This window comes from Anser anser (assembly GCF_964211835.1).
Source record: "Anser anser genome assembly, chromosome: 11".
NCBI classification, from domain to species: Eukaryota; Metazoa; Chordata; class Aves; order Anseriformes; family Anatidae; genus Anser; species Anser anser.
Window position 1 is genome coordinate 2576091 of NC_139732.1, and position 20195 is coordinate 2596285.

Sequence of the window (20195 nt, forward strand, 5' to 3'; positions counted from 1 at the left end):
GCTTGTAAAACACTTCTCTAAGAATCCAACGTATATTTAGGTTGCTGAATCATTTATTTCCTCAAAATATTTTCTTAGTAGCCACCTTCTGCCACAAAACAAAACAACAACAAAAACCTGTAGAACCACAAGGTACAGACCAATAAATAATTATCAAGATAGCTCTCCAGCAACTATGATCATAAGCATGCTTCCCCCTTTTATATTCATAGTACTACTGTGGCCAGTGTTCATGTCCAAAAGCTAAAAATCATGTAAGATAGTATACAGGATACTTTATTTGCCTCCTCCACTTTCCGTTTTTCTAATTTTCCTGTCTTCTTCATGTTCAGAAGAATCAGCCAGACTATTGTGAAGGAGATATTAAGCATAATATACTACTTAATAGAACCCATACATAGCAGATGTATAGAAGTTTCAGCAAGGGTCTGCAACCAAGAACCATCTGAGCATGTTTGGAAAGAACAGAATAAATAGGTACATATTTTTCCAACAGAAATGAATGCTACAAAACAATTCAACTTAGTGAAAATATTACAGATGATTTTATTTGAATTAAATTACAGAAGTTGAAACATAGCTTTCAGAACAGCTTTACTGGATAATTTTGTCATCATTCATTCTTACTCTTCCAGATAAAGAAAATACCACATCACAGCTCCATATACTCCACTTATTGTACCACTCACAAAATAAAAAGACCAAAAAAATAAAGTAGCAGTCCTTTCTCTTAAGTCTTTAAATCTCAAAGATATGTTAGGTAAAAAATTTAAGAAGCAAAATGTGGAATACTGAAGTGTGGAATTAGGCGTTTCCAAGGCAGTATTTTATTTTCTTTAGTTGGTGGCATCTTTTTGGAGCTGAATAATTCATTTTTTCTTTTTAAATTCCGGTCAACTTGAAGGTAAAAAAATGTCATGAATAGAAGTATCACAACTACCTTTGAAAACTGTAAAGTTTTTAATAAGTTACCATTAATAGAAACAATTTAGCTTTATCAAATATAAATATTCTTTGTAATAAGTGAATGTTAGCTAACATCTATATATACACATATACATTGGTTTTCAATTAAAATAAGATAGACTGGAATATTTTAGCAGAAACAGAATGAATTTCATTCATTTCTAGACACGGATTACAGTTGCCAAACAGGTAACTTTAGGAAGCATAGTAAAAGAATTTTTGAACTCAAAACATACTTGTTCTGAACATAAGATGTACTTTAATTTTCAGTGAGAAAAGAACCTGTGTGACCCAACAGAACGGCACTACAGCATATTCCATTATTACTGTGTAGGTAGAATAAGATGCTAATTGTTCAGTATAATCACTGTCAAATCACTTTAAAGTTTATTCAATTAATTAAGTTGATAGTTGTGTTTAATTTTCAGTATCTTTACACCATACCTGACACAACTTTGAAGTTTCAAAGACTCAAAGACTGAAGTACATATAAATCTCAAACCCACAACCATATGAAATGCTGTGGCAGGGCAATGGAATATTTAAGTCTCTTGTCCTAACTACTTGGCAACTGTTAATAAGGATGAGAAACACAGTGAATATGTAGGTAGTTAAATATATTCTAGCTTAAAACCAAAAATATTATAATCTACTATTGTAGTCTGAATAATCGGTGTTTATCATCAATGGATTCATATGTTTATATTTTGCCTGAATATTAACATAGACAGCAAGACTGTTTATGTTTTTTATTACTATCCTGTGAAATGTACTACCCTCTTTCATGAGATCTTCAACCTTCTTATCTGTTGCCATGACTATTTTTGTTTCCCCTGTATAATCTGGATCTTCTGGGTATAATTCATCTCCTGTTAAAAAAAAAAAGATAAACAAACCCACTTTTACATATATAATGCCTACCTTATTTTTCAGCCTTTGATTGAGTGACACTATCAGTTTTTAAAGTATTTATCAGGACATGAAAATCAGTGGGAATAGATTTGACAATATGAAAGTAAATTGCCTCCAAACATCTTAGTATTTAAATATACAGTCACACATTTCTAAAGTGTCAAACACACAGTGCACACATTCAGTGCTCTTGCTAATACTAACATGATGTCTTGTCAGGTAGGAATTTATATATATATATGATTGTATAATAGATGGAGAACAAGACAAAGATTTTTCTGAATGTACAAAGGCAGCGTACAGAAGGAGAAATGCCAGAATTTGTTCATAAATCAACATATTAATGTCAACCATATGAAACAAATTATGAGCAAGAACAGAAATAACTATGCTGCCCAGGTGGTCCAGTAGCTTGTCTCTGACGGTAGCTGTTACCAACTGTATCAGAGGAAGAAAAAATGTAGGAAAAGAATGCAGTAACTTGACTTCTAATAGTTTTTCCTCACAATTACAGACTAGTTTATGTCACGTGGCTTGAGTATGTATCAATTCCCAAGTTTTTATATACTTAAAAGAACCTTTATCTGTTTTCTTACCTGGTAATAGCTGAATTAAGCCATCTGAAGCAGTTAACATTATAGGCATCCAACATTCACATCCCTCTAGGGCTCGATCAGAGCTGAACTTGTGTAATTCATGAAGTGAAGAAAAGTTGCACAGCCTACACAATTCATAGAACTGAGGGGGAGCAAGCAATATTTCTCGAGATTTAAAGAGTTCAATGGCTTCTGGAGGTGATGACCACTGTTAGAGGAAAGTAAGCATTGAAATACTAGTTTCATAAGCGGATGGCAATTATCAGTAACTTTAAAAGATGTTTGCAAGGAAGTCTTTACAGAAAAAGAGCGTGAAACAGTGTAAGTTATCTGAACACAGTAAGAGCCATGCATAAACTATACTAGAACATAACCAAGACGAAATTCAAAAAGTTTTTATAAAACACAATGAAAGCAATTTGTAAAAATTACATTTTTCCTATAAGAATAAATAACGTTTAATTTTAAATGCAGGCATGCAAAATTTGGAGACTACAAGTCTGGTTTCTGGGCCCTGACTAAGTCTACTGAAATCAACAGAAAACCCTAAGCTCAATGTGAATTCAATCAACAGAGGTTGCTATGGCTTCTTCAAGGATTAATTAAAATTACCAGTGCTTCCAGTGCACATTGTTTTTAGAGCACGAATACTCCACTGTTCCTGCTTAATAAACATGGGGTTTATAAACTATTAATCTTCATCTCATATGATGACTCTGATAATTTAAATATGTGCAAAAACATTTGCAGTACATTTCTGCCATTATTAACAAAAAATTATACCATGAACTCTTCTAAAGATAAGATCTCAAGTGCTTTCAAATTTATATAGCAAGATCTGATAGAAACATAAACATAGAAACATTAGTAATACCAAAAACATTAGGTAAGGCTTTATGGAAGTTTCAGGTTTCTCTTTTAACTTACCTTCATACTTTTTATAATTTTTTAAAAATGTGAAGACCCAAATGTACCTGACTCTGAGCTGTCTTTTACTTCATGAGCAGTCTTTACTCTTTTACCCCATTAAAAAAAATAAGTCAGAAATAATATAGCTCTGAAACTAGTTTTAATAATACAGCGTGTTTTAACAAGTTTGTATGTTACTTAAAGTATTCCAACTATACAAAAGACAAAATTAGGAGCTTTTGCAGCCTTGAAACACAGCACATACCACTTGGATCTCTCTAGGCCTACTAAGTATTAACTGTATGGTATCAGCACTCTGTTGATATTGCACAAATGAATGTGTAGCAAGTGATCTAGATGTCATCTGTCTTCAAAAAATCAGTAATTCAAGGCGTAAATGTTCTGATATGAAACACTTTGAGAAAAAACAAAACAAAACAAGACAGCTTCATGTAAAGGAAATTCCTGTGAAATGTCCCTCAAGAAACTAATCCTCGTCTGTCAGCACGTTTGATTAAAGGGGGCAATCGCAGTTACTAATGGAAGTAGGAATGCAAGCGGGAAAGGACTGTCAGAAGAGGGAGACACTTGTTTTCCTCACGCCTTAAGGGAGCCCCGTCAGGAGGGGGGGACGCTAGACCTTTGGACCATCTGATCACCTTTTCACCTGCCCTGTACTGGAAGCGAGCACAGCGGCTGGCCTGCGCCCCAGGGGGACCCCTACCGCTGTAACGTCCCGCGGAGGCGGCGCAGCGCTCTCACCAGGCAGGCCGTCACCTCCCGCTCGTCCTCGGAGGCGTGGGCTGGCCGCTCGTCCAGGCAGCACAGGTAGAAAGCCGTGTCGTAGCGGCGGCCGCCGGGGCCGGCCCTGCCGACCGGTGTGAGCCAGTTGCTCCACTCGTGCAGCGCCCAGATGTTGGGCACGCAGCCCAGGTGCCGGCAGAGCTGCAGGAAGCAGCCCGCGTCCTCCCGCACCCGGCGCCGCCACTCGCCCAGCTCGGCGGCCGGCAGCAGGCTCTCCGCGGGCAGCGGCCCGGCCCCGCCGCCCTCCCCCGGCCCGCTCCCGGGCACCAGCAGCAGGATTCCCGCCTCCTCGAAAGTCTCCCGGATGGCGCAGATACGGAAGGCGACTTCCCCGGGCAGCGGCGAGCCCAGCTGCCGCCGGTCGGTGGCGAAGATCGGCGCCCGGCCGCTGCCCGCAGGCGGCGGCTTCACGGAGCCCAGCCCGCAGAGCGGCGAGGCGGGCAGCAGACCCAACCAGGCCGCCGAGAAGTCCGCCGCCTCCACCACGCCGCCCGGGAAGACGTGTGCGCCGGGCGCGAAGCCGCTGCGGGAGCTCCGCTGCAGCAGCAGCACATCGTAGTCGCAGGGACCGAGCGCGGAGCGCCCCGGCCGCGCCGCCGTGCCCGCCGCCAGCAGCAGCGTGGCAGCCTCCCGCCAGTGCCGCAGCCGCGGGTTCATCGCGGGGCCGGCGGAGAGCGGGAGGCGGAGGCGGCGGCTGGGGCGCTGAGGCGCCGCCTGGGCGCCCGGAGGAACCGCTGCAAAGCGCGGAAAGGGGACGGTGACAGACTGAGGGCCGGGCGGGCGGCAGCAGCAACGCCCCGCCCCGGGTCCTAACCCGCGGGGCCGTGTCACAGGGCACAAGCTGAGGGTTCGCCGGGCGGTGGCGCAGGGCACAAGCTGAGGGTGACGTGGAAGGGCTTCAGGCGTGCGGCCGACGGCGGCCGCTGGCAATTTATTTGGGAAAGTAAGGGTTGGGGCACTTTGCAGTTCACAGTTGTTCCACTCTTCCACTTCATACACCGAGTGTGACGAGAAACTGTTGAATCTTTACCATGGACCCCAAGTGTGACAAGAAATTGTTGACTCTGCTGATTTAGTATAACCAGCTGATTATACTAAAACTGGGGCAGAACGCCAGCTGTGATACAGCCAGACAGCATTCAAGTCTGACCTCCGTCTCTCCTTTACTTCCTTATGACCAAATGTATATGCAAAACTATCTTGTAACTGTGGCCTCTTTTTTCATACTTACTTAGCCAGTGTTGCTCATCGGTGATTACAGTCTTAGACAATGGAAGTGTGAGTTCCACTGCTGCTCTTATTTCCTATTGGAAGGCATTTTGAACCCAAAATCATGGAGTTTGCCTTGCATTTGCTCATATTTTGCACTTATAGTCTATTTTATTGAGTTAAATATGCATCTTGTTAGGAATGTGCCTTGTCTAAAAGCTGCTTTAATGGTGAAATATTAATAAACTATTGAGGTTTTCCAAGATTTAATGTCCGATGAGCTTGACTGCTGATCAAAAAGATTTAAGGTCCATTATGTCAGACAATTACCACATAAAGGCATTTTAAGTAGAAAGTAGTCTTGTACCAATAACGAACAGCACCACTTTAAAATCAGCTGTGTGATATATGGAGTAATAGTTCGTGTCAAGAAGATGGTTGATGTTAATAAAGAAGGGGGAGATGTGGGAGTGTGGCCACGGGGGTCGACAAGCCCCATGGTTGGTGTTAACATCAGACTCTTAACGACGAGGCCATCAGGAATGTAAAGAGTTTAGAGGGAACAAAGAAGGGTGATTCAGGAGACGCCATGCCGTCTCGGGTTGCTGTTCTTGCTGGGTGTTTGCTGGTTGCCGGGCAAAGTTGTTTGACCAATGAAGAGTGAGTGGGAAAGTACTGCTGTGGGGCGAATAGTATAAGAAGGGAGCCTGTCCTCAATATTGGACGGAACACGATATGATGAAGTTCTGTCATCAACAAAGTAGTAGCAGTTACTGATCCTAAAAGAACCCTGGTGTCCGTATGATCGTTACGCCACAAATGGCACCCGAACAGGGACCTGAAGAAAACGAACAGGGACATGAAAAAAAAACAAACAGGGACATAAACAACAGGAACAGGGACAGGCTCACAGAACAGGGACCAGGACAGGAACAGGGACATTGATCGCCTAATGAAGATGGGTTCGGCCAAACTCAGCAAACCGCTCAAAGAAGCTCGCATAGAAAGTCGCTGGAAATAGGCGCACGGGAGCTGGAAGGAAGCTCAAGCTGAGAGAAGCGGACCCGCGCGCACAACTGCCCCTCGCTGGCCGAAGGTAAGCAGTTGCACATTATGGGGAATCATACGTCATTAGAAACAAAGACTGTCCTGGTAACCTTACAGCTTATTCCCTTTATTAACATTCAGACAGTTTATGATCCTGAAACATGGGACCAAATTGAGGTCAAGGTGTGGGACTCTGCTACTAAAAACGCCAAGGTTGCGGTGGGACCTGCTCGGCACCTGTCGAGCAGTCTCTGAGGCCTTAAAGAGCCATGTGCGACCACAATCAGAAACGTGTGGTTTGCCAGATACTGAGGGACCTGCGGGCTTGTCCACCGATACTTCTGCTACACCATCGGCCCTCCCGCCGCTACTGCCATCGCAGGCCTTTGCTGTTACGTCCCCTGGTGACCTGGACGTTCTTTTGATCCAGGCCCTATAGGCCCTGAAAAGGAGCCGGATCTGTTTCCCTTCGATCCAGGAGGAATAGGATACACAAGGCCCAAAGGCCGAGTTGCTTAACAACTTAAAGCGAGACGTACTGTTCGCACGACTAGCCCTGGAACTCTCAGGTGTTTGTAATCAAGAAAAGGAATGGAAAATGGAGACTGTTATATGATCTGAGAAAAATTAATGAAGTCATGGAAGATATGGGAGCACTTCAACCAGGATTACCAACTCCAACTATGCTCCCCAGTTATGGACATTAATAGTAATAGACTTAAAGGATTGTTTGTTAAACACTTGCCAGAATTCGGAAAACTTTGCCATGTTTATGATTCAGTTGATACCTTTTCTGATTGTACATATGTATAGGCGTACTCGGGTTTCTTAAGAATATGTAAAAGCAATGTTCTATATATTTAGAAAGTTTGACGGGTGTGTGTGCGTGTTGGTAGAGTGTAGACTCCTCGCACACCCAGCGCTGTTTACTTGCCTTTTATAAATATTACTAAATTCAGATTGAGTTGTATCTTCATTTATAACAGCTGTAATACCATAATACCACCACATAAACAAATCTGTCTTGCTATGGCAAAAATGTGATGTATAATATCTCTGGGAGAGTATTTCATAATGTTATAAATGGCTGAGTCCCAAATAGGATTACAATCAAAGTTTACAATTTATTAAACGAATAGAGGCAAGCAAACAGCGCTGGGTGCGCCGGGAGTCTCTGCTCCACCAGGACGCACACCTGTTACGTAAGGCGGTTGGTTTTTATGCTCCTAGGCTAATACATATTCATTACTACTTCTAGAAGAGGCAGGGTTACTATAATTGGTTTCCCGAATCCGAAGTCCTCCCAGGTGCAGCCTGCTTATCAGTCTCTGTTAGTTTCTCGGGGGCCGCTCGGACAGGGAGGCTCATATTCTTCCTCCTTATCTAGTGGTCTCTTGGCCGGCTGTCAGAAGTTGCTGCATGTCCGTGCAAAGTCAGCAGTTTTTCTCTGAAGAAATCCCTTTGTTCTCTTCTCGCCTAAACCCAGGCCTCAATGTTAACCCTTCAAACCCCTTAGTGGCACGAATTGCTGGACCATTCCTTACAATAACATCTAGGAAAATCTGATACCAGAGAATAGTGATTATGTTGTTTAGTTTCTATACAGGATATTTTTTATCTTTTTTTTTTTTTTTTTTTTTTTTTAAGCCCAGAGCAGTCTAAAGTCTTGCCAGCGCTCATATGTCAAGCAGGAATATCCTGGACAATTCCTCCAGCTTCACTGCTATACAGCAATAAATTTGGCAGATCTACTTTCATAGGCATTCTTGTATGGAGGGGTAAATGTAGATTGTGGCTGGCATACACACTGCTGTTTGCACCCTCAAACACACATAAAATACAAGGATTGCAGCAGAGAAATAGTTGTGTGGTTATAGCATTATTTATGGCTGTTGTCAGCACCTGGAGCAGTCCTTTGGGACCAGACAGCCAAGTGCAAGTGCGAGTTAAGACACATGGATTATTCTCCACTCCAGTTGCTGCATTTTTCCAGACAGTCCTGGGGTGTGTAAGGTACCTCCTCCCCCTAATCAGGGTGACATCCCTTGCCTAAGGGTCAGCATATTCACCCTATAGATGGCAATTTTTAATCTTCCTTTCAGTACTGTCTTAGAAGAAGTAGTTCAATGTTCTTTCATGACAAAGTTGAAACCATCTCAAGCAAAGTTCCAGAAGTATATGAGCATATGAGTCTTTGACACAGTTATCAGGACTGGGGGTGGCAGGAAGTTCTGAGGATGAACCAACTGACGCCCAGAAACTCCTTGAACAAAAGTCTAGGGTGCAAAGGGATGTTTTGTCCCCTCCTGGTTTCCTACTAAGAAAGGCAAAACCGAAGCGCTGTGAATGTGCATCCATCTCCTCTCTCAAAGCTATATTTAGCTTGCTGGAGAAAGCTTAAAGGAGTATGGAAAACGTCCTAAAGCCAAACTAGATTTAAGGTTATCTATGAGGCATGTTTCTTTTCATCTCCAACTTGGATGACTTCTTTCTTCAACATATTCTGTTGAAATGCAGAGCTCATCTCAACTGTACCTAGAAAAATACTCTATTATCAGGAATGCCAGTCCTAAAATGAGGATACTAGTTTATGTCACTGCTGGAGTAAAAGCATTCCAGCACAGGGGCATTCTGTGTTCAGCTGGGCTTTCCTGCATTATGGGCAGTATGTAGGCAGGGAATACAGTAGACTTGTATATTGTTTAAGCTTGTGTAATAGATTGAATAGGTGGACTTACCAAATAATATAAAAAAAATATAACGAATTCATTGTACACTTTTCCAAGTCTTGTCCAAAACACGAATAAATATCAAATCTAGAAGATGCAGGTTTGTAATTATAGCACCATTATGAAGTTTATAGCTACCTTCAGACAAAACAATTTCCAACAAAACAGATCAGAAAACTAGGGTACAGATAGTATTAACAATTGGAAATGTTTTACTTCCAACAGATGCTTAATGGATTACATCTCTTGTGAAAACTGAAATTATCGTTCTAATTCTGCAGCCTTTAATTACGTGAGTAGTCTTTGCACATGTAATTTCTGATGAGTAGTGATGGCACGTATAAGTAATGATTCAGACCACTCCCTCTAAGACCTAGAACTCCAGTGTGTATTTATATATAAAGTTACACATGCAGTTAGCATATTAGATTAAGTTGCGAAGAGAGTATCATGTTTGGTGTGTCAGCTACTCCTCAGTCACATTATATGTTATAAATAGTTAAATATTTTCTTTTGCCTTTTCTCATTTCCATCTTTCTCGCTCTTTCCACCCCCGAGGATTATGCTATATATATATGGGTTCTTCAAGATTGTACAAAGGAATTGCATTTGAATTTTTAAATAATTATTTTTTCTTAAGACAATTATACATGACTGTATGATGTTATGCACTATTCTTATTAAAAACAAAACAACAAAACAAAAACAACAACATGATTTTCAAAGTCATGTTTTAGGCTCTGTAATTGCTTAATGCTGACACATCAATGAGTTTGACTGTTACATATTCTTTGAACATTTGTGTGCAAGACACAGACTTGCCTGATCATATACTTCATTGAAGTTCTTAACATATCGTGAAAAACTGACCAAAATAAGTTCCAAGGAGGTGAAAGGCACAGCTCATGCGTTTATTCTGTGATTGTGACTTCCCTTACCATGCACTTGAATTTGAACTAGCTTTTAGAGGATTTGTTTGTATAATTTGGTGGAGATGTTATTAGTAGTATGATAAACAATGTTATGTAATAATAGTATAAATAAAACACACTATTCAATCAAAACCAACCAAACAAACAAAACCAAACAGCACTGTAGAGGCTCAGGAAGCAGATTTTCTGACAGAATTACTAGAACAGAACAACATAACTGCTTTTCCTAACTAGCCTCTGCAGTTCACAGAATTTCAGAAATGCCGTAATTTTATTTATATTTGCCTACACGGCTTCTAGTCACACAGTTTCCCGCATGCAATGTTTGTCCATGGCTGTATATAGGAGATTGCAGAGGAGACTTCACATTGATTAAATGCCATGTGACTTTTCACCTTCTTAAAGGTTTAATCAGTGGTAGCTGATTAAGTTGCATTTCCAACTGCATCACAACACTGCAACAGCTAGCTGCCAGAATGGATGGCAGAATCCAGCCTTCTGCGACCACTTTATCCCAATAGCGTGAAACAGTGATAAAAGGGGCTGTCTTTGGACTGGGACTGATACCAACTTGTATCACAAGAAGTCAAAATACTGTAATCAAAATATTTTTACTCTTATTCTGTACTGAGTTAATCAGAGAACAGGTAGCCACTTCCAGTTAGAGATACTACATTTTCTTGGTCTCACTAGATTTAAGACACTACCTTCTTATAGAGAAGCCATAGCTTAATATTTTGATGCAGTTACGTCCTATTTAACAAAAAGCGTACTTAGCTAACATACAATGAAGACACTATTTGCATACATCCATCTTTTTTCATTACCTTGTCCTTCCCTCAACATATATGGATAATTTTATATGAGAAAGACACTCTTTTCTAATCCCACTTTTACTGTATGCTTACATATGCATACAGCATATGCAGCAAATGCTGCTCACGTGTAGACTACTATTTTGTCCAGATTCCTTCCTGCATTAAAAGACTTACATAATCGCATTGAGAGAGAGCACTTAGAGATCTATAATCCACTGGTCTTCCAGAATGACTTTTTACATAATGAAAATCTGTGAAGGGTAAATATGTTTACTAGGAGTTCCATTAGTACTTAAATATAATGTATTTCTGGAAAATATACATAAACAACAGAAATCTTATATAAGATGAAAAGGAAAGCCCATAATCAATCCTTTCAGACTGCAAACTATAAGCATGTGTTTAATTTTGAATCCAAAAGCTAATGACGTCAACCAGTTTACTCAGTTTTTAAATAACTACATTCACATAAAAAAACATGCTTATGTGACGAATTTTGAAACTAATTTTATTTCATATTCATAAAGCTGTTAAGTTTAAAGTGACATTCCGCTGAGGCAACATGAGGACTGACACTTTAATTTTGGTTCTGTGTTCACTTTGTTAGCAAATTAAAAAACTGTGTGCAATTTTCTTAGATTGATAGATTGGGAGTCCTGGAATAAAATCACACATTGCTGCATTTAACAGACTCAGTTCAGATAGTTTGATACGACTGTTATCTTTGTTGCTATCAATACCACAGGACCAAATTTCACACTCCTTCAACTGTGTATATCTTCTGTTAAAGCAAATGCAAGCTTTGCTGGATGAACGAGGATAGAGTTTGGATCCTAATACAAGAACCTCTGTTAGTCTAGCCTAGTATGTTCTCTAGTTTTCAGTTTCCAAAGCCAACTTGCTTTTACTCAACAATACTGAGCAGGCAGTGCCTAAGACAACATCATGCCTGTTATCCTGAATGTTGGTGTACCTGTTTCTTACGACAGAGATTTTTTGACTTTCAAATGTCCGATTTCCCTACAGTATAAATTAAGAAATATTAATATGTTCATCTGCGGGTGTGTGAAAAGGGCGTGTTTATTTAAAGAAAACTCTAACATGAGGACTTCGTGTATTAGTTTGATCCCTTTGGTTGAAATAGGAACTTTTTCTTTAGAGGAATGAATTGAAAAGCTGTGTCAATATTTCAGTTTTTGTTTGGTTTTAATTACTGCTGCAAGCCAACCAATAAGCTACAAGAATGTTCTTTATTTTAAGTTAAATAGTGACAGTAACAAGTTTTATTCAAAGTGTAGAAAATACCACCCATGCACAGGCAAAAAAAAAAAGAAATTCAAGTCAGCAATAAGATTTTAGTATATAGCAAAGTTAACATATGTATCCTATAAATAAGGACAAAAGAACCGAAGTGGAATAAGATTCGAATTAAGCAACCAGCGTCTTCTTTTGTATTGAAAACGCAGTATCATTCTTGTTCACTGTTCAGCATCAGAGTATCTGTATTCTCATCATGCTATCTAAATATAGAATATTTTGAAGTTTGACTTCACATTATTCACTTACAAAAACAGCATTTCTAGTCTCCTTCCAGTTGTATTCCAGTGGGGAAAAATCTAAGGCTGTGAATCTAGCACATTTCTTTATTTCTTAATTTAAAAGAAACATAAGTATCTTTGAGCAGTGGTGGCTTCATATTGTTTTGATTTTGTGTGCTCTAGTGCCTGAACCCTGTCACATTGAACGTACACTTGTATCAAGTGGTTTTTTTTTTAATAGTAGATTAATAGCAGGAATGCTATCCACTTAGATGGTGCCAATCCTCTGTTACAATTCTACTTCATCTTTTAATTTCACATGGCTGAAATGTGAGATAATACATATTTTTAGGAACAAATTCATGATGAATAAATCCACAGTCAGCTTTGTCTTAAGATTTGAAAATACAATATTTTTTCAAGGTTCAATCCTTTAAATATTAATCGTGTGCATACTCGAAGTACAACTTACATAATTATAAGCTACTTATATGAAGTCTTTGGGTCCTGTATTATTCAAAATCCTCCCCACCCCAAAAAGCCATGGACTGAAAATTTACAACTTCTGAACTCACTGAGTCTTGCTTTTGAAGATGAGATTACCTAGTCTTAAACACAACTCTATAAAAATAACCATTTTTAAACAGTATATCCACTTTAGGATACTAAAATACAAGATAATGGATGCTGTAGATGCTACTATTTACTTATCCACCAGAAACTAGACTTCCATTACTTGGATTTTCAGAAATGTCGTTAAATGATCTGATTCCAAAAGGAACATGAACTTTTCAAGAAGTGCAGAATAAAGTCCAACTTCTGATCCACCTGCATGTAAACTAAGTAACGGGAGAGTGCAAAGAGTGAAAATACGCATGAATCCTTAGTGACTAGTGGTGGCAGTCAAAATTTGTACATTCTCCTGCAGCTTTTGCTCTATTTTCCATAAACATGTTTACTCAATATTATTGTGAAGGAGATCTTGACATTTAAATCAACAGACAGACTAAAGCAGTAGCACTGATAGAAACAGACTTGCCTAGTAAGAATGATGCTGGGGATCTCTAAGAACCTAAGTTAGCTATTTACAAGACACATCCTATGGAATGAGTGAAATACATAAGAAAAAAATGTGGAGTTTTACAAAACCATGGATTTCCACGAGAACAGGGTCTAGACTGGATCAATGTGCAAAACTCACATTATTCTTCAAAGTAATGATAGTCATTAGCCTTTAATTCAGGCCTCTATTTCACATTCTTTGTCCTCACCTGCAAGTGGCTAGATTCAAATTTGTTACTCGCCTTTTCTCCCCATATCCAGTTCTCTTAAGTTCTAAAGAATCAACTGGTGCAGTTTTTAAAATTGGTTAGTTCTCAACTCAAAAAGATCAGCTGTCCACAAGTGTTGACAACATAATTTTATTTAACAAACCTACAGATTATTGTCTAGTAACATCACCAGACACATCTGATTGTTACTTTTTGATAATGTGTCCATAATAATCAGTGCGGCAGAGTAATTACTTATTAAAGCCCCCACGTCATCAGGTCCTTTTATTTGCCTGTGGAGTCTGGAATGGATACTGTGTATTTACAGGAACAGAACAAATCTCCTTAGGTTACATAATAAAGGAACATAACACATGGGTCTTTTTTCAAGACAATAATAGAGCTTCTCTGCAAAGTTAGTGTCTCCCCAGTTCTACATTTCATCACTGACAATTTTTAGGTAAGCATTGGAAAAGTTTTCTGCTGCTCTTGCATTTATCCTCCAAAACTGTAGTGCATGAAATTGGACCAGTTATGGGTCCAATCCTATAGACTTCCTCTTTCCCACACGATTAATCAGACATGAATGAAATATGAAACCAAGACTTTTTGTTTTAGCTTTGTCTGTATTTCTGCAAAGAACTCAGAGGTTTTTTGGAAATGTGACTGTACATATAAAGGGAAAAATCCCTTCCCATCAATGTAAGAGATAATCTCTTTTGGGACAATTAGAAAGGTCTGCCTTAACTCTACATCATTTTTGTTTGCCAGACTACTTTCAAAAATTATTGCATCTGTTTTGGGTGGATTCACTGCTTCTGTCCTCATAGTTAACTGTGATGTTCAGACAGTTTCCTTCTACAGAAAGAATCTGAACCAGTGGCAAGAATCAGCCTTTCTGCAGGGGAAGATCGTGATAAACATGGAATAGAACCATGAGGCTTGCTAGTATTTTTCCAAACATGCAACTCTGCCTTTTTCCAATCTGGATGTGGAAAGCCATTAGTCATTAGTGTGCGCTGTGCCAACCCACGTAACTGGGTTCTGTACAATGCAGTCTAAATCTACCATCAGTATTTGCTGAACATTGCTTGTTTTCTCAGTCCTGCTCCTCGCCTCCCCTTTCCCTAATCATTAACTTATCTAGAATAGACACTTACATTCTTTTATTGGGGTTTTCATCCTTCCCCTTTCCTCCACTGAAATAATATCTTGTGTATTTGATGAAAAAAATCTCAGTGCATTCTATTCACTTCGTTAGCCTCCAAATTTGTGTTACTCCCAAATACTGTAAACAGTGAGCAGCAGCAAACAGCAGAGCCTATTCGAGAACAAAAAATACAGGTTTCTGAGAATCATGATCTATTAATAGCAGACAAATCCCTGTTACAGCCAGTAGTGTTAATACCCTGATACTTCATAGTTAACTGTTACAAGTCCAACAAACAAACACATCCTATTTGCAGGCTGATTTACATCTGTTTTCTTCAAAAAGCACGCAGAAAGAAACTGTGCATTTTAGGATTTTGAGAGGGAAAAGTTTTCCTTTATTTTTTCAAGTGCTAGGTTTCAATTCTCAGCTCACCCGGGCGACCTGTTTTGAGAAGAAACGCAAGGCATGAAGCGCTTCACAGGCAGCCATGGGGGCTGCTTTTCAGAGCCCGCACCAGCCTAAGAGAGTTTTACCACGCACACTGCCAGGACAATGGCGATAATGAGGACAGCGGAGAAAATAATCCCAGCTAGAACTTTGCTGATATCGCAGAAGGATTTATTTTCCTCCACAGAGATCATGCCAATAGAAGATGCGCCCATGCTGATGGTGGATTTGAGTTCAGCCCCAGGGTCTTGCTTAGCCTCTACCGTCCACTGGGGGACATTGACCTTCATTTCCATCTCGTACATCATTTCTCCTACCTGGTTGATTTCATTTTCTAGGTCTTTCAAATCTACCACGTCTATATTGTGCTCAGCCTCGTATTTCATGTTCTGGATGCTCATCGCCCTGGCGGCCACGCCAGAGGTTCCCCCGCTCATGCCCGTCTGGATCAGGTGCTTTTTGGGGACGTTCAGCGGGAACTCGTGGCCCAGTTCCAGGGCTCTTCTCATGTCAATCTCCAGGATCTCTAGGCACGTGGAGAAAATCACCCATAGCCTCTCGAACTCGGCTTTGTCCTCTTTACTTACGCTTTTGTCCTTCAGGACCGCGGTCAGCTTGTTCCTGTTGGCCACTGCCAGCTCCTGGGCTTTCTGCCGGGTTTTCTTGAGCTCTTCGCGCAGGTTCTGCGAGTCTGAGGTGCCGCCGATGGTCAGCACCATGTGCCGGTAGCAGGCGGTCACCTTACTGAGCGCGTCCAGCAGCGCCTTGCACTCCTCCTTCACCATGGCTCCGCCGTCCTCAGCCGCTGCCGGGACCGGGACCAGGCAGCTGCCGCAGCCCGGCACTACCAGGCATGGCGAGGGGCGGCTCCGGGTCGGGCGGGCGCTCGACACCCTCTCACCCTCCTCCGGGTCCCCTTGCGGCTCCTCAGGCGCCTCCAGGAGCCGGGGGTGCGGGCAGCATCCCTCCCTGCCCGCTACCGCCGGCGTGCGGAGGGACCGGGCTGCCTCATCCCGCCTCGGAAAAGAAAAGCCAAAGCTCCGGAGGACGACCGCCGGCTGTCCCGTCACATGGCGCCGCGCTGGGAACGCCCGTAGCCCGCCGGGCCCGGCCCTATAAGCCCTCGCAGACTCCGCCTCCGCAGGCTCCGATCCCACGGCCGCCCGCCCGCCCGCCCGCTTCCTCGCTCGCTCCCCGCCGCCGCCCGGCCGTTGGCTTCGTGCGGCGCCGGGCCCGGCCCGCCCTGGATCCCGGTAGGGCTCGGCTGAGGCGCGCAGCGGCCGGGGGAGGGGGGCGGCCGACGGCGGTGGCGCACCGAGGCTGGGTTGTTGGTGAGGTGGCCCCGCCGCTCCAGGAGCGGCCTGCGAGTCGCCCTGCGGCCGGGGGGCGCGGCGGCCTCCGCCGCGGCCTGCTCGGGGGCCGGAGCCTCCTCCCTCAGGAGGGAGAGGCGGCGGCGGAGCGCTGTGCCCGTGCCCCAGGGCCCCAGTGTGTGACCACGGTCCTCCCGCCGCCCCCAGGTTCACAGGGCGCTGCTGAAGTGGGGTTAGCCCTGGTGCGGGCGGTGGTTGTGTGCTATGTGCGCTCCCCGGTTCCTGCCCTGCTTCGTGGTGCGCACTTTGGGTATGCCCAAGTGTCTCAGGTGCTTGGGGAAAAAGGTTTGCGTTGTTCTCGCCTCTTCTGTTTGTGTTTTTTTAAGAAGGCCGATAGGAAGTGTGAGTATGCAGTCCAGAACTGCTGTAGATAGCTGGAGTCAAATCTTCGTATGTCAGAAGGGGCAGAAAACACTGAAGTTTCTTGCCAGTGAATGATATTTCACAGACTGCCCTTGCACATATGTTGAAATCGTTACTACAAAGAGCAGTGAGCTCTTGACTTGTGTGTTTATTGTACATCTGAGCCTTCTAGAAAAACAGATAAAACTGTGTTGAGCACTGCAGAGCAAAGTTATGTTGTCTTTATTACCTGTGATGTGCTTTTGCCAAAGCAGACTTCTGGAGAAATTACTTGTCATAACATGTGCTACTACATGTGCCTTGATGTTTGTGGCTAACAGAATGGTTTTCTGATGTGATAGTAACTTAAAAGATGTGAGAACATACTTCCACAAGAAGGGGGAGTGTGACCCACTCCCTTATCGTGCTGCTGCCACGGTGTGGTGCGTGCTGTAGGCAAGATAGTTGGCTGTGAGGAGCAGGCTCCAGACAAAGCAGCTTTCAGGTGCTGAGCCTGGTCTGGAGAGTCTGTCCAGACTGCGCTCCCTCTTCTGGATCTCAGTAGTTTTGGAAGTCAGTCGCTTGCTCCACTGACTTTTTGTTCTGCCTTAATTTTGTACCTAGTTACAAGTCAGGTAGCTTCTGCTGCAAGCTTGCCACTTGTGGAAGAAGCTACCTTTTAACTTCCATGGCAGGCTGCCAAGTTACTACGGAGTGTGCTGAGCAGCTCTCTGCCAACTTGTGCGTTGATAGTCAAAAAGTGATGAATCAATAATGTCTGGCTCCTTGCTGGAATGAAGAAACACAAGATAATTTTGACCTTGTAAGTGACGTCTTGTAATTGCTTAATTATTGTCGGGTGGAAGAAGGATTAGCTCTAGCTTTGAATCTGGAGTCCTGTGTGACTTGTGTTAAATTTAGTCCTAACTAAAGAATGCATTTGTGTGTGTAGTAGCTGCATTCAAAGTCTGCTACACCTCACTGAACCTGCTATTCGTTGTGGCACACAAGGATCTTGGAGCTCAGTTTCTCTGAAAGTATCTGAGAAGGAGAGGGGATGTTATTTCAGCCACATGTGACTACTTAGAATTGCTGGCACCTTTGGGTTTTATCTGTATCAGATAATGCCTCAATACATCTTTAGGAGTATTAGGTGGGAAGAAAGAGGCTGTTCTTTAGATTAGTTCTAAATTAAGTGTAGCTGTATGCATTTATCCAGTTCAGGTAGATTGTGGAAACTCCTAAAATTCAAGCTGTAGTTCATCAGGCATGATGTTAAGAAAATCTAGACCTTGTTACCACTTTGATACAATGTGCTGACTAGGTGAAGTATTGTCCTGGAAAAACTATTAGGAGCAGCATAATGAGTAGGAACAGAAATGTATTTGCTGGTTCTGTGGAAAGGCTTCCTTGCAGCAGATGATGATGACCATATTCTTCCTGTTCCAGTACTCTTAAATATTTGCGAAGTCTTCTGTGGTGCATCTTGAACACTACTACTTGTTTAATCCTATATCGTCGCTGTAATAGACTTAAGCAGTATTTTAGGTAAATACAAGTCTGTTTTGTTTAAATGGCTCATAAACTTTGTCTGATGGTGTTGTTTTTGGAATAAGCTCACAAACTGAATTCAGTTGTGCTGTGGTATGAGAAAGTTGAAAGCGAAAGCCATTGTGAGATGAGGAAAGAAAATAAGAATTGGATACAGTGAAAATGAATCTGGTTGTGTGTCTGGTAACACTATGCAGTTTCCTTCAGCTTTCCTTTGACTTGTTTTCTTTTAAGCATTTTGCCAGTAAAGTGTCTAGTAATGGTCTGCTTTTTTTCCTCTAAGCTTCTAGCAGTGATGAGGTAAGACTAGTGCCGGCCTGCAGCAACTTGGTTTTCCTATTGAGAAGTGCACAAAATTGATTAAATTCATTAAATATGAACAGTATATGATATGCTGTCAACAGTGGTGGTCTGTAATTCTGCAGTCAAGAAACAGCATAAACAACTGTGCCCCGCATCCCTGTATGTTCAGTGTTCAGGCCCCAGTACGCAGGCTGGGGAAGTCTACCCCTGTCTTGCCTCAGGAACTAAAGGATCAAAATAACTGGTCTAAGTAAAATACTGCTTATCCTCATATTTCATCTCAGCTTGCGTTTGTGTGGTCCATCCAGGTGTCCCCCAGATAAATGTGTGTGCTGATACCTCTGCAAGCCTGAGGAGGTAAATACATTTCACTAATACTCGGAAGAAGCATCCATATTTGATAATGTTTTGGGAACTTTGTACCTTTTGTTAATGTTTTTCCTGTAAACATATTAGTTTTAATGTTTGTGTCTCACTGGTCAGCATTTTCTGCATTCTTTTTCCACAGCTTGTTTGTGAATAGCTCAGGCTTCCCTATTTGAGACTTAAATGCAGCTTTAGTAATGATAAGCCAGAGAATGGATATGGGTGGCGGACTTGTAGCTATTCTAATATATTTTTAAACCTGCCAGAATTAAGAACTGAGAATCTGGACTATTCTGTTGTGGGGAATGCAGCTTGTTCCTTAATACTTGACTAACACTGAGAAAGGTGATCTCCAAAGTCAGGGTAGGTGGCTGGTTAAAAGCTCGCCTGTTGAAGGATGAGGTGCTCATAAAACAGGTTCCCTGGAGGAAAGAAATAGGTGACTTAAGAGTCAAGTCCATGTGTTCTTTGGCCTCAAGTCTGAGGCAAATAAGGTTTCCACATCAAGCTATAGTGCAAATACACTGTTAAAATTGAAAGGGTGAACTTTTTTTTTTTTTAAAGAATGAGCTCTGTTTTAGGTTACAGGAGGGGGATTCATAATGAAAAGCAGCGTGAAGAACTGAAAGAAACCTGCTTGCATGGTGCTGCCCTGCTGCTGATGGATGCTGTAGTGTTGTGGGAGGCCTGTGTGAGAGCATGGGGGCAGCCGTAGCAGAAGTGGTAGGGGAGATGGAGCTCCTAGACCCTAAAAAGGGAAGTGGTGTCTGCATGCGGAGGGGTGGGCAGAGACAAAAATAAAATAAAGAGCTGGTGCTGGGAACTGGAGATGTTTTACCTTTCACTTGAAGAAAAATGTGACTGCAGGGGAGATGCTGAGAGAAAGGAGCACCTTCCTGGAATAACATTGCCCCTCCTTCCCAGAACCTGCT

General features: G+C 42.1%; 3 protein-coding genes across 7 annotated transcripts in view; 1 reads left to right on the top strand and 2 right to left on the bottom strand.

Moving 5' to 3' along the window:
* Positions 1-516: 516 nt before the first annotated feature.
* Positions 517-4956, bottom strand: NUDT19 (nudix hydrolase 19). The gene is made up of 3 exons (XM_083795021.1): positions 4146-4956; positions 2475-2682; positions 517-1835 (listed from the first exon to the last, which is right to left on the bottom strand). The coding sequence occupies exons 1-3, from the start codon at positions 4842-4844 to the stop codon at positions 1609-1611; spliced, it is 1134 nt and encodes a 377-aa protein (XP_083651147.1). The 5' UTR covers positions 4845-4956; the 3' UTR covers positions 517-1608.
* A 994-nt stretch (positions 4957-5950) lies between these two features.
* The window catches only part of ANKRD27 (ankyrin repeat domain 27), a gene marked incomplete at its 5' end in the record, with an annotated part of 55268 nt that continues 41023 nt past the window's right edge, over positions 5951-20195 (top strand). For 2 of the 5 annotated variants that reach the window (XR_014571277.1, XM_083795000.1), the window contains one exon: positions 16185-16584. Coding sequence is in view for 1 of the 5 variants with exons in the window: in XM_083795000.1 (XP_083651126.1) it covers positions 16185-16584 (400 nt within the window). Of the gene's footprint in view, positions 6493-9397; positions 9465-16184; positions 16585-17018; positions 18592-20195 lie in introns of those variants that run through there. The other 3 variants (XM_083795001.1, XM_083795002.1, XM_083795003.1) reach the window with 3 other exon arrangements.
* Positions 13866-16116, bottom strand: RGS9BP (regulator of G protein signaling 9 binding protein; the record flags this gene model as incomplete). The annotated part of the gene is made up of 1 exon (XM_083795022.1): positions 13866-16116. The coding sequence occupies one exon, from the start codon at positions 16114-16116 to the stop codon at positions 15403-15405; it is 714 nt and encodes a 237-aa protein (XP_083651148.1). The 3' UTR covers positions 13866-15402.